At 38.6% G+C, this 15,432-nt stretch overlaps 1 protein-coding gene across 1 annotated transcript; it reads left to right on the forward strand.

Moving 5' to 3' along the window:
• The first annotated feature begins 241 nt into the window (after positions 1–241).
• On the forward strand, positions 242–8,266 carry LOC136707510 (E3 ubiquitin-protein ligase TRIM47-like). Its single transcript, XM_066681633.1, has 6 exons — positions 242–873; positions 2,308–2,403; positions 4,307–4,540; positions 5,040–5,175; positions 5,544–5,600; positions 5,688–8,266. Exons 1-6 carry the CDS (start codon positions 280–282, stop codon positions 6,338–6,340), a joined length of 1,770 nt encoding a protein of 589 aa, XP_066537730.1. The 5' UTR covers positions 242–279; the 3' UTR covers positions 6,341–8,266.
• Positions 8,267–15,432: the final 7,166 nt, after the last annotated feature.

Here is a 15,432-nt window from a genome sequence, read left to right on the forward strand (position 1 = left end):
TTTATTATAAAGTTTATGAAAAAAAACTTTTTTTTAATATTTTGAAATACTGAAATTCAGTCTATTATGAGATCATTCATAGTTCATTATGAAGTGCTGAATCAGAATTATGAAAACCTTAATCATTATAATTTAATAATGTGTTCCAAATGGCCAAATTGTTTTTATAAATTAAATCTGGTCATGTAGTTGTCTTTAAATATGTGTACTGTTGGTGGCAGCAGTACGTCTCAGAGTTCAAATCGCAAAAACGAAGAGGAGGAATTTTCAAACTAAAAAATGGCAGAGGGCGGCAGTTACATCGACTCAGACAAATTTAAATGTCCCATATGTCTGGATTTGATGAGGATCCCGGTCACTATTCCATGCGGCCACAGCTACTGTATGATGTGTATCGGGAGATGTTGGGACAAAGGGGGGAACGTCGGTGTTTCTGTGTGTCCTCAATGTCGGCAGAAATTCGTGCCGAGGCCCAAATTAGCGAAGAACGCCGTTCTGGCGGAGGTGGTGGAGAAGCTCCGGGAGGAGAGAAAGTCTAGGCTCGAGGCCGAGGGCTCCACTTCGACATTGGACGTGTATTGCGACGTGTGTACCGGAGCCAAAGCCACAGCGACCCGGTCGTGTCTTGTGTGTTTGGCCTCGTACTGCGAGCAGCATATCCAGCCGCACTTCGAGTCAATCGCTTTCAAAACCCACCGGTTGCTCTCGGCACCGGCGCGGCTCCAGGACCGCATCTGCCACCAGCACAACAAACTGTTGGAATTTTACTGTCAGACAGACAAACTTTGCGTCTGCTACGTCTGCATGTTCGGGGAGCACCGGGGACACAACGTCGTGTCCGCCGAGACCGAGAGGGCCACCAAGAAAATACAGGTAACAGTATATTAAACATGGGTTGCTGCTTTTTCTGAAATAGCACGTTCCACCTTAAACGGTGCAGCAGACCAGGGTAGCGATTCTGACAGACAGCAGCCTGTCGGCGGTTTACTGCCCTGTTTAAGGTAGAACCCAGAATTCCAAAAATAATGAACGGTGATTCCTACTAATTTGTACCATTTATAATGTTACCAAGGATTGTTTTATATAGTTTACACACTGTGTGTGTGTCAGCTACAGGTGATCCATGTTACTACCTGTGTATTTCTGCGGGGGATGATAAAATGTTTGAGATGCTCTACATAAAAGAAACCAGTCATCAACAACATCACTCCTCCTCATGAGGGACCAGTAATTATCTTTCGTTTTCCAGCCTTTTCAGTAAAGCAGCAAAGTACTACTACAAAGTGTAGTTTTTTTTTTTGTTTGTTTGTTTTGTTTTTTGCTCTTTCCCCAAAGAGACTACAGCTGCTGAGAGAGAAAGCATCTCTGAGTTAATCAGCATGGTTTCAGCTTTGTGGTCATATCTGCACTAAAGGGCTACACATTACACTATTGAAAATTTAGAATTACTACTAAATGAAAATAACTGTTTTCTGTGATATTAATAAAACATTCACTCAAAAGGTCATGAGAGAATTGTGAAGGGCAGAAGGCAGTCTGTAGAAAAATTACATAATCCTGTGTTGATAACAGTTTTAGAAAGATTGTTTCTGTAAAATCCGATATACTGTCAGTATATCTCCATACAAAACATTTATATCTCCAGAAGCTAAAAAAATAAAATCCCTGTTCGGCACAGCAGTGTGCAGGTTTTCTTTGCCATAGCGCTAATTTAATGAATTCTAGGACTGTGCATGATAACAGTTGTTTTGTTAAAGCTAAATAATTTGGAGAGAATATTTAATGGGGAATTAACTTCTTTTTAGAGCAGTACTTTTGTTGCAAATTAAATTGCAGTTATTTTATATATGAATGTCCAGGCCTGTTTTTAATAACCAAGATGACCACAAAGGTCTTGCTGTAATTGTGATCACTGAATGTAGAGTGCCAGACAATCATTCACTTGTGGCTGTTTTAATTTACACAGCACAGTGGTTGCCTCTGACTGGTCTAACTCTATTATTTATTTATAAACAAACAAACGGTCGGTCGGTCTTTGTATAACTGGAAATTGGGAATGAAATGGGTGAAAACAAACTGGTAGGCTGTAACACTATAACATCTGATCTAATAATGTGTTAACCATTAAATCATGTCAATGCAAAAACCTTTCGCACAAAATGTATATTAATGTTTATTCAGTTACATTTTTGTATTATAAATATATCTTTGAACAGCATGCACTGTATTACAAATTCTCCCTTTCCCTGTGTACTGCTGGCTGGAGCTGAACTCATGCTATAATATGCTTTATTATGATTTATACAGAAACAGCTAGCTGCAGCACAGCAGAGCTCCCAGCAGGGGATACGAACCAAAGAGAAAGAACTGAAGGAGCTGAAGCAGGCTGTGGGAAATTACAAGGTGAGCACTGATTGATATCACAGATAATGGATTAAGTATGGCTGGCACCAATTCCTTCCTACATTAGGCTGCAATTTTCTTTTCATAATAAAAATGTAATTCACTCATGGAATCTGTGAATGGACTACAAATTGAGCTCTCATAGATCGGTTCCATAGATTTGGTTTTGAGTTAACCACACAACTGATATGTAGTCATTTTCAGAAAATGAGCTGCTTACATCTTCAGGTGCGAAATTAAGCATTATTCAGGCTGGATTAATTTTAATGAGGTATGTAATTTATTTTTTTAAGCAGGGTTTGATATGAGGGAACGTATCCGTAATTTCCACAAATTGCCGCAGTTACCCTGCACTGAAAGACCATACTCTAGGTGGTTCATGTGTTATGCATTTGGAGTACTGTAACAATGAAATGGGTAGTTAATGGGGTTTTGTTATTGCGTCAGTCAGATATATATTGGAACAGGAATACTATTCCTGAGGGGGACTCAAGCTGTTGTTATAATTGTCAGAGTCCAAAAAATAAAATACATCCATTGCAGATTCACAGCTGTTACTGTCAGGTTTTAACTTCACATAATTCTTATCGATACTGGATTGTATCAATAGCTTTCTTACGGCCAGACTATAGAAATGACATTTCAGATTAAAAAAATATATATATATTTTCAGATTAAAATAGGTCTCTCTATCAGTTTTTAAAGTTACATGTTGTCACGCAACTGGGTTTTGCAGTTGCAGGTGCTGCTCTTTAAAGCCCTGAGAAGTCATTTTCTCCAGTGACCATATTTCTTGTTCTAAAGCAACCATTTGACTGGCAATTAGTGGCTGCCCTGTGTGGGAGACCTGCTCTATTGAATATAAACTGATTCTTTTGAGAAAGTCTTTATTGTCTTTATACATGAGTATAATGAAATGTAATGGACAGACTCCCCAAGCAGCAAAACATATATTTACTACTGTGCATGGATGACAGAATGGGGAGCAGCAGAATGGATTGTTTTTCAGGGTAGATATTTGTAAAATAATTTACACTTTTTCATAAACTACAGTTGAGAGTGGGTATATAATATATATAAAAGTATATATAAATACTTATTTAAAAAATTACCCGCTTTCATCACTGTATACCAATAACAAAATGTCAGAGAGTGTGAGTGATTGAAACTGAATAATAGCTGGGAAACTTCAAATTCTGGTGTGACACTCCTGTCGAAAAATAACAAGTTAAAGTGGGTATTACCCAGGAGCAGTTGCAACAAGCCCTGAAGCTAAGGAATAAAGTTCCACTTTGGTTCCTGTCTAAGGATGGGAACTAGAAAAAGCTAATGGTGCCATTAAAAACCTCATTATTCCTGAATTTTTTTTTTTGTGTATACCTAATTTTCAGGGTAAGCGTTCACTCTATTTTTCTTTTTTACATGGTTTACCCTTTTATTAATGTATTTAACTCTAAGAAGTTTGCTTATTAATTTATATTAATTGTGTATATAAAATCTATACACATTTGACACACTTTTCATTTAGCAGCTTTTCACTTCACTGAAATTAACAAGAGTTCAAGTTCAACTTTGATCTAGCATAACACGAACATGTTTCACTGACTAAAATGGCTAATATTTTAGAACAGGTGAATTTGGGCCAAGATGAGATAATCAACGTGTTCCAATTAAGCCAGGACAGATTATAACAATGGAGACATTAAAAGCAGGTACAAGTGAGTATTTTTGAAAGATGCAGATTATAAATGGTTAAAAGTATAAGCTGGCAATCTGACGTTCAATGACACTCTGCCATTCATCTGGCATTGTAATGGTTATTGGCAAAACATATTTTTAAAATTAGTAAAAAAAAAAACAACAACAACAAAACAACCTGTTTGTGTTTTAATTTTCCAAACAGAACCCTGCCAAAGCCACCGTGGGTGAAAGCTGCTTGATCCGAGACTCCCTCATCAAAGCTGTGAGGCAGTGGCAAAGTGACCTGGAGAGGTTGATCAAAGCTGAAGAGAGCAAAGCTGTTAGTAATGCTCAAGGCATTCTGGCCCACCAGGAGCAGGTTTTGTCTGAACTGAGGAAGAGGGATGCTGAGATCCAGCAGCTGTCTCAGTCAGACGATCACATTCATTTCCTCAAGGTAATACCTTCTTGCCAAAAATCCCAAGCTGTTTCATAGGCTGTTTTTACACACCTCATTTCTTCTCCGCTTGACCAAGATAAAACACACACTACTCCATCTTGGCCCTAAATGTATTGGATCATGACACTGGACTCCACAAAGAACTCAGTTCTACTGGTCTACAGCCCAGTGCTGGTGGTGTTTTAACTCCTCTAGCATGGGCTTGAGGACCTTAATGACGTTAGACTCAGTTGTTTGAAAAACAGTAATCTAATATTTAAGGAATTAAGCTGTACACAATACAACTTAAACATCTTGATATTAAAGCTTTATATAATATACCTCTGTTTGCATTATATCTGCATAGCATATGCCCTACATACTTTACTCTGAATGCTTCAACTTAGTTGCCTAGTTTTGATTATTGAGGGTGGTGTTCATGGTAAACAGAAAAAAAGAAGGGATTACGCCCTTAAGGCTTTCATTTTATTTTTGCTCATGTTCCTTTTTTGTCTAGAGCTTTGAGGCATTGTGTGAAGCAGTACCAGTATCAAGGCCGATACCTGAAGGTCCAGCTGCTTTTACAATCTCATATGTCCGAGACAGTCTGGAGAAATTCTGCAGGGAAGAACTGACTACTTTTTCCAAGAGGGGTGAGTGGCTTATTTTATATATATATATATATATATATATATGATTATGGAGTTTGCTGTTTCTGGAAGCCAAGGGGTTTAACAGTAATGTAGTAAAACGAATCCCCCAGAAGAATCATTCATAATTATTATAAATACATACATGCATATATACAAGTATATGCAGTTAAATATAAGAAAAGGAATGCTGATCAGATTTAATTTCCACATTTGAAATTGACCCAAATCTGAATTACGTCAGATTCACACACGTGTCACATATAAACACAGTTTTCTCTGCTGTGTGAGCTTAGCCTTACTGCTCATTTTAAGTAGCCATTGTTAATATATTCAAATAATTGGTTGAACATGTTGTTTATGTTTCATAGCAAAGGAAATTGAAGGCCTGATTTTTACACCAAAGACAAGGACAGATTTTCTACGATGTAAGTACTCTGCAGTGCATGAAATTTTTAATTATTAAGAGAATATAGGCATGTTACACATTTCTAAAAGACAAATCTGTTTTTTAGATTCCTGCCATCTGACATTGGACCCCAACACTGCAAATGGGTATTTGGAACTGAACAATGAAGAGCGATCAGCTACGTGTGATGCGTCCTGCTTTTGCCCCGTGGAAGAGAAATGGAACCGAATGCCTCGTCCTTACCCACCTCACGCTGACCGCTTTGACTTTCAGCATCAGGTCCTGTGCAAAGAACCCCTTTTTGGTGGACGCTTCTACTGGGAAGTGGAGGGCACCCCATTATATGGGATTATGGCTGCATGCTATGGCAGCATCCCCAGGAAGGAGAACAGTTTCTTGGATGACCTGGCTACAAGCAGGAAGTCGTGGTGTGCAGACTGTAGCCGTCTGTTTCCCTTTGTTGCGCGAAATGGTGCTAGTATGGTGGAAAAGTGTCATATGCCAGAACGAGCAGTCCCAGAATCAGAAGATCCAAAGAAAAAGACGACCAAAGTTGGGTTCTTTCTGGATTATTCTGCAGGATTGCTGTCTCTCTATGTGGTTGACAAAGAGACTATGAGCCATATGTACACCTTCCGCACTCTTTTCACTGAGCCCCTGTATGTAGCTCTGAAACCGTCACCTACTTGCACTTTGAAATTGTCCAGTTTAGAACCACTGTCCACTTTCAGCAAGCAGACAGAGGATGCAGGAGTTTGATATTTTTAAACATTTTTTTAAATACATTTCTGACCCTTGATTGAAAGATAAGGTATTTATTATTTATTTATTTATTTTTGCCTTAAGCTTACAGAATAAATATGAAATGGAAAAAGTGGCTTTTCCTGTGCTTATATAGCAGTTTGTACAAGTTTTCAGTTGGGGATAATTTTGACTTTAATGAGTGGCAGTGTTATGGATCGCTTTCATTTAATTAGGTCATGTACCGTACCTTACAGTTTTTGAGTGTGTAGAATGCTAGACTGTCACTTTTTTCATTTAGTCATTACAATGTTTGGTTGCCTCTGATTGGTCTAACTCTGTTAAATTAAGTTAGAAGTCTTTGTATAGGTCCTAAATTTCTGAGAACCAAAAAACAGAATCCATAACCAATAAATGTCATTTTGTAGTTGAGATAACTGTCATTAATATTGAGAGTTATAAAAACAGGTTTGTAAACAAAATATTTCTGTATATAATCATATATTTTGAGTTTAATATTCTTAAAGAATCCATTTTCACTTTCCTTTTTTTCACGCCTTTTTTCAGTTGCGCTTCTCTGTCTTGCTTTCGCCTCCAGAAGTTTCTCGCTTTTGACTTTTGAAGGGGTCGGGATCTAGACAGTTATTGGCTGCTGAAGTTAAGCCCTACCCACCCAGCAGATTCTGCACACACCGCTACGTCAGCGAGAGCGCGCCAATCTTACCCTGACTGGAAAAAGACTGACTGGCAAACACGGGTAACCTATCAAATATATTTAATGATTGTCTTTTACCAATGCACAGTTCCTAATAGAAGCTTAGAGTCATGTTCCAATCAGGGTTAGGATGTGCAGAATGGGCTGGGTGGGCGGGGATTAACTTTAGCAGCCAATGACTTTCTAGATCCTGACCCCTGTCAAAAGCGAGAAACTTCTGGAGGCGAAAGCGAGACTGAGAGAAGCGCAACTGAGAAAAGCAAAAATGAATTCTTAAAGCATATTAAACTCAAAATAGATGATTATATACAGAAATATTCTGTTTACAAACCTGTTTCACTGTTCGGCAGTGGAAGACGGCATCAAGCAAGAACATGAGAATGTAGGAACTTGTGTTGAGAAACAGCCATTGTTTTTGATAATGTTAGCTAGAATTCTAAATTGTAGCTCTTGCAATTTGGAAATTGCACTCTTGCAAATTGCAATTTCAAAAAATAATTAAATTAATCTTGCAGCTAAAGCTATAAAGCTAAGATTCACTTACCATGTTTTCACAAAGCTGAAACTTTAGAGAGGGCAAATGAGCAAGAAAATTTTAAATAAATATATATGTTCTTTCAGCTTTACACAAGTGGTTTTCAAAGTTTACTTTTTGCACAGAAGTAATTTTTAAATTACCTTGCAAACAAATTGCATGTTGTGTGATATCATCATTGGCTTGGAAATTGTTTTATAGTCTCCAAGGTCAGACAGCAGGAAGTGACTGGAGATTGTGCCAGGTTTCAATAGATTGACAGATTTTATTTTTTCCCCTTTCACCCATTTGCTGTTTTGTTGTTAGTTTGTAATAAATTGCATTGAGATCCATAATTGAGAGTCCACATGTTGAGTGCCGCTGGTCTTCCCTTGAGAATTATGAATCAAGCCACTACATAGTTTTAGACTTCCACCGTCATAACATCATTGGAACTCAGTTGAAGGAGAAAACAACCTGCCTTGTTCCATTACAATATATATCACGGGTAGCACTGGCTAGCAGTGAGCTCAGAGGAAGTGGGAAGAAGGGTCTTCCTGCACAACCAAAGGATATCAAAACAAATTTTTGTTTGGAATCAACTGCAGATGACCAAGGCTTCACAGGAGATCGAATACACCATCTCTCGCTTCTTAGTAGCATCAGTTTGTTTGCTTGATGGTGTAATGCTGTGAAATCGGTCAAAGGTTTTGTGCGCAATATAGAGTCAAATTAAATAGAACAAATGTCATAATTGCTAATAATAAAAAAAAAATGTAAATTAACCCTTTGCTATTTTAAACAACCCTTTTGGTAAAATGTTTAAAAAACGAGGTGCTCATGTCTCTAGCTTATCTTTAGTACTGTATACAACTTATCACACTGAGTGAATGCTTACTGTGCTCTGTGCTAACTGTTCTAAACGGTGTAGCTCATATGGCTCAGGAGCTCATAGTTACAAACCAGTGTGAGGAGTTAATGTAATCTGTGCTAACTGTAGCTCATATTGCTAAGTAGCTAATGTTACAAGTTAAGAATTTAATTTATTGTACTTTATGCTAACAACTGTAAACCGTGTAGCTTACATGACTAAGTAGGTAGGTAATTTATTTACAAGATAATGTAGACAACTATGTTTGACTTAGCTTATGCTATTGGCATTAGTGAAGAAATTAATGACCTGACTGAAGTTAACAAGCTGGGTTCTGGGTTTGTCTAAAGGGAACTCTAGCTATCTAATTTTGGCTATGAATACCACCAATTGAAATAAAATTATTGTATAATGTTATATAATTAAGAAAAAGAATAATCAGTTTAAAAGAGAAAAGGAGGTAAGAGAGGAGACTTTCATTAATGACAGCAAAGATACCTTACTATATAAAACACAGTTTATAAAATTTACAGGAAGTGTCACACTATTCACGTCTGTTAATCTTTTTGTTGTTAATTTTGCTTATGTACTTTAATTTGTACATAATATAATAATAATAATAATAAAATAATAGAACCCTAGCTATTTTGGATTTTGCTATTCCGTTGGATTTGCTATTTAGTAATTGTGACATAGACATATTCAATATGTTGTTTTCTTTTCTAAAGACACTTGGCTATTCAAATATGAAATCACCTGAGGTTTAAATGCTAAATGATATTTGATATTCTTGAAATTGGCCTTGTTTTGACAAATTTTACCAAGTGCCTGTTGTTTTTTAACTTATTCCTCAATGTACAGCCTTCAAAACATATTCTCACATATGATATCTTTGCAGAAATTGTTAGTCTGAGGTGTCTGTTAGTTGACAACAAGCATTTGTGATGATTTATTACATGCCATATTACTCTGACAAAATAAATGTGTAGCATGAGATGGAATTATTTTTCTTGATATTCTAAGCTCTAGGATGTTTGACTGATAAAACTCTGACAGTCACAGCAGGCCCAGGTTTGAGAATTTTGTTCAGGGCCAATATGGACAATATCCCAACTGATGATAAATTTACTTAGGTGCTTATAATACTAACAAATAATAATATTATTATTTTTATAATCTTTTAAAATACGATGAAATAATGCTTTTTTAAAAAATTTACAATACATACATTTACAATGAAAGTTATTTAAGCTTTTTAGTTTATATTTGGTGATCTAATTCAATGTTGTTGGATGTGAAATCTCATACAGAAACACTAAACTAATAATAGGAGTAAAAAAATAAAGAACTACAAGTTATTCAGTTTTTGCTGAATGACTCGTTTTTTCTCTGCCCGGAGACAGCCAGGTTAATGTCTTAAAACGAAACTGAAAGTAAATACCATTCATGTATTTGGGGGGGTGGTAGGAAATGTAGGATTGAAGAATATATGGTTAAAGTTTTTTTGGCCATGTGCTCATGGATTATTTACTCTGGAAATCAAATGCATTTTAGATAGTTTGTCCCACATTTCTGCAGTGACCGTGTCTAATCTGCAACATTACTGTGAAGATTTGTTTGCATGCAGCCACAAACATATTGTGTCAGGTACTAATGTTGAACGATTAGGTCTGGATCACAAAGTCCACTTCGACTTATTCCAAAGGAGTTGGATGTATTTTCTAGTTACTCCAGAGAACTGTCTCTCACTTCCATAGCCCAATGATGGGGTGGGCTTATGCCCCTTAGCCAACTATTAGCATGAACTAAATTCACAATTTCATGTTTGTGTTATGAAGATATGGAGATTTATGTCCATGTGGGTTACATCTATAAAAACACCATAGTTTACTAATTTTGTGGAGTGTCTACATAGTTTGAAATGGTGTATTTGTTGCCTTAGTTTCAATGTGAATTTAAATGATTGATTTCCTCTATTTGCTGTTATTTATATAGGTTTGTAAGTATGTCTGGGTTCCAACTGACCTGAGAACAGCTCACCATTTAAGACAAATCTGGTTAGCAATTATACAGGGGTCAGAAATTGACCGGTGATGAATATGTTCGAGGGAGGCTGATAAAATGTGCAAAAATGAGCTACAGGTTGTAAATGTACACCTTTTATGGAGGGCATATAAGGCCGGAGAAACTCAAACTGTTCAGTGGGTGGAAATACAAGGTATGGGGTTCTAATAAACTGGACATACTGTTGTAGTCTTCCCAGAATGCTATTTGTAAAGAAAAAAAAATGTATGCAAATCCTAACGTCTCCATGTCATTCCTGAATATCCACATCATTTTTATTTTAATCCTGGTTTAACCACCGTTCCACTCCCCACCTTTATTGTGACCAAGCTTTTGTTTCATCTTGATGCAAGTTAGCGTTTCTTTGAACGTATTTTAAATTTAAAAATTTCATAAGGTGTGCCTTCATGACCTGGAACTGAGGAAGTCGATTTCCAAAAACAGATTTTAATGCGTACCTTTCTACTTATTCCAGCCTTACACTAAATGACTTTTCTATTTCTACGGCCCCCTGAGTCACATCACAACAACATTTAAAAAAACAAGCAAAAGTTCAGAACACAACAGCATTAAGGAGAACACAAATACATTTTAAAAACACTGCATTGAAAAAACTGCATTGGAGAATAGCTCACACCGGAAATGCTTTGGACTGCTTATTAAAAATAATTACATGGAGCATGGAGTTTGACCAACCATTAAAGATTTGGGGGATTTTGGATGCCATTTGCTCAAACTATACAGTAATGTCATATTTCATAAGTACATTGTGTGGAGAAGTCATGGATAGAAGTTCGTCCCTGGGGACCTGATTAGAGACACTGTAATAGTGATGTGTCGGTCGCGAACGAATCGGTTCAAAGAGCCGGCTCTTGTAAGTGAACAATGAGAGCCGGTTCCCGTCTAAGACCGAGCCATTTTTTTCTAAGGCTTGTCATTCAACCAATCAGAGAACACCAAGCAAGCTCCAACCCTCCAAGCTGAGACACTTGGTTTTCCTGAATGCCAATCTGCCTTCCAAAAAATAGTTGAAGAAAACGTTAAATCAGTTAAATGTCTGTTTTAATCACTACCGTTGAATGCTGCTGTTTTGCACTTTGGAGAGTATTTGTTTAGTTTATTACCCAGAAATGGATGATTATTTAATTTAATAAGCTATTTTGTAATACCTACCTTTTGGGTTCCATTGGTTATATTTCAGAGTTTACAAGTGATTTTTTTATTAGGGTGTTTAAATAAAAATCCAGTTATTTATACAATTGAATGTGTGAGTGCAATCAGTGAGTTATTACAAGACAGCCATAAAACATTTGGCCATTGCAACACTTATTTTTAATATTGAAGAATAATATTTTGTCCATATAGTCATGTAAAATGTAGGTAATATTGTTCTGTACAAGTGGAAATAAGTGGTAAATCAAAGAGCCATTTAGGAGCCAAAAGAGCCAGCTCCCCAAAAAGAGCCGATATTCCCATCACTACACTGTAAGCTTTTTGGTATACGAACGTCTATCCAACACTTCTATCAATCTTTGACTTTGTGTTTCTTGCTTTCCTAAGGCTACTGGTGCAATCACAACAATGTCATGCGGCCCAGGTGACATTTCTGTCTTGAGCTATTCTCCAATGCAGCATATATATATATTTTATTCTTTCTTCTATGCAGGGTGTTTTCAATGTAACATTTTTAAAAATGTATTTTTGTTCTATTTAATGCTGTGGTGTTCTGCGTATATGCCGCATTTCTTAAATGCATTTGTGTTCTCCTTAATGCTGTTGTGTTCTGGTTTTGTTTGCTTTGTAAATGTTGTTGTGATATGACTCAGGGGTCCACCATATATTTCACTGTCGGTGACAATTTTCCAAAGTCGGAGTAAAATCATATTAGGCTAACCGTACACTAGATGACTAGGAAAAAACTAAAGTGTGACGCCCTTTCACATCTAAAAATAATGTCACGTTTGTTCTTAGTCGCAAACTATGATTTTGCAAACACTGAAAACCTCGTCTCAAAGAAACTGTCACTGGCACATATTCAGTACTTTTAGATAGGGAACATAATTGTACCATATTCTATGTTAATTGTACGTTGATAAGTTGTGTTGATTTAAACTTACTGTTTATTCTAGAGACTTAAAATTCATTATTTTATTTTGCACATACAGTATTGAAAGCTTGCTGATATTAAACTTAAGCAGTTTTAAAGGTACAGTTACACTGTTTGTAGCTCTAGTGACTACAGTATTTTTCTAACGTGGGCTGGATCTCTGTGCCAAGTGATGGGCTGAACCACTACACCATGGCCACATTAGTGACCACCACTTCACATCCATCCATCCATTATCTGTAACCGCTTATCCAATTTAGGGTCGCGGGGGGTCCAGAGCCTACCTGGAATCATCGGGCACAAGGCGGGAATACACCCTGGAGGGGACACCAGTCCTTCACAGGGCAACACAGACACACACACATTCACACCTACGGACACTTTCGAGTCGCCAATCCACCTGCAACGTGTGTTTTTGGACTGTGGGAGGAAACCGGAGCACCTGGAGGAAACCCATGCGAACACGGGGAGAACACAGCAACTCCTCACAGACAGTCACCCGGAGCGGGAATCGAACCCACAACCTCCAGGCCCCTGGAGCTGTGTGGCTGCGACACTACCTGCTGCGCCACCGTGCCGCACCCACCACTTCACAGTCAATGTTAAAAGTGCCTGCCACTTTCACATTCTCACTGCCAATTCGTCAAATAGAGCTGCGTGGTCAGGAGCAGTGTTATTGGACATTCAAGGTAAGGGTGTCGAGCATTACGTGCACGTTGGTAGATCATACCTTTTTAAAATATTAAGCCTCACACAAACAGTTAACTCCAAATGTGTTTTCGTACATTAAAAACATTGTTTTGCAGTGTTTATTGATTATTTATAATATCCACTATTTGCATGAGCAAATATTAAAGACGTATGATCTTTGTTTTTTTTCTTATGGTCAGTTTTAAGCCAAGCTATTTTAGCATAATCTGCTACACAATCAAAAGATATCACTTTCCTACTTGAGTTGACATTTCATGCACCTATACACACTTCAACTGTAAATTTTAATTGAGCTTTATTCTTAGTCTTCTAATTTGTATTATTTTTTTAAATTTAGTTTTTTTTTTTGTTTTTGTTTTTTTTTTTTTCCACTTTAATGACCACTTGTTGCTCACCAAGACGAGCTGACCTAAATGCCATGAACTTTACTGTAACGACACCGAAATGGGGCAGACGCTTGCAGATGAAGACAGGATTTATTCACACGGAAGGACATACACGAAGCCGAAGCTAACATACACGATAACAGAACACGAACACACAGTCACAGTAACGGAAGCCAGAAGACACCGGAAAACACAAACACGAAAGGAACAAGGTAATCGAAGTCCGAAAATAGCAGCTCAGTATAGCACCGTAACCGAAGGCAATACTTCGCAAAGAGCCTAAAACAGTTTGTCCTAATATACCCTCATGCCGAGTTATTCAGGTGACACAGATTAGAACTCCGGGGATGATGAACGAGAAAGCCCTCCCTGATTGGCTGACTGAAGGCATGTGACAGGAACTTGAGACAGAGTGGGATCCTGGGAATTGAAGTCCAACCTGTCTTGAGGGTTACTAGAGAGGTAGGGAGACTCGTTAGGTATGACAGTACTCCCCCCAAGGAGTCCGAGGATGCCGAAAGACGAGGACGCAGACGACGAGCGTGCCCTCCTCCTCCTGCGGCCCCCAGCTGGGCCCCCGTGGGTCCGTCTTGGTGTGGATCAGGAGTCCCTAGAACTGCGCCTTCTGGGAAAAAGGTTGGAGGAACCCGCGGAGGGACTCCTCACACGCCTCTGAGGCCGGCCTCTCGGTCTGGGGCCAGGCTTCTCTGGATGTCGTTCATGGAAGTCCTCCTTAAGGCCAGGATCCAACATCTCTGGCGGGTACCCAACTACACTCCTCCGGTCCATAGCCCTCCCAATCCACTAGATATTGGAGATTACCTCTCCTCCTCCTGGAATCCAGCAACCGTCGGACGGCATACACAGGAGACCCCCCGAGACCAGCTGGAGGCGGAGGCACGCTGTCAGGCATAGACTCGTCTAATGGACCGGGGTTCACCGGTTTTAATAGGGAGACATGAAATGTATTAGACACATGATACTGAACAGGTAAGTGAAGTTTATAGGTCACTTCATTGACTCTCCAAATTATCTTAAAAGGACCAATGAACTTGGGCGACAACTTCTTACTCCCCTCTGAAGATCTGAAATCCCTAGTAGAGAGCCACACTCGGTCCCCTGGGAGATACACGGGTGTCTCGCCTCGACGGTTGTCTGCCTGTCTTTTATGATGACGTATAACCTCCTCGATTCGCTGATGAGTTTGCTCCCACACCCGTTCACTACGCTACATCCAATCATCTACTGCAGGTACCTCAGAGGGAGAAGCTGTCCAAGGCATAAGCGGGGGTTGGAAGCCTAAAATACACTCAAAAGGAGTTAAACCAGTAACCGAGCTCGTTAGAGAGTTCTGAGCAATGTCCGCCCATGGCAAGAACTGGGACCAGTCAGCCTGATTTTCAAAACAATAAATTCTTAGAAATTTCCCCAATTCTTGGTTCATACGCTCACACTGACCATTAGACTGGGGGTGATACCCCGACGTGAGGCTAACACTTACTCCAAGCATCTCAAAAAAGACAGACCACACTCGAGAGGTAAACTGGGGTCCTCTATCTGACACTACATCCTCAGGGATACCATAGAGACGGAAGACCTGGTTAAACAATGTCTCAGCGGTTTGGAAAGCTGTAGGGAGGTTAGGAAAAGGGATGAACCGGACTGCTCGTGAGAACCTGTCTATTATTGTAAGTATGACTGTGTCTCCTTGTGACAATGGCAAATCAGTGACAAAATCTACA

The sequence above is a fragment of the Hoplias malabaricus genome, chromosome 9 (genome assembly GCF_029633855.1).
Source record: "Hoplias malabaricus isolate fHopMal1 chromosome 9, fHopMal1.hap1, whole genome shotgun sequence".
Classification (NCBI taxonomy): Eukaryota; Metazoa; Chordata; class Actinopteri; order Characiformes; family Erythrinidae; genus Hoplias; species Hoplias malabaricus.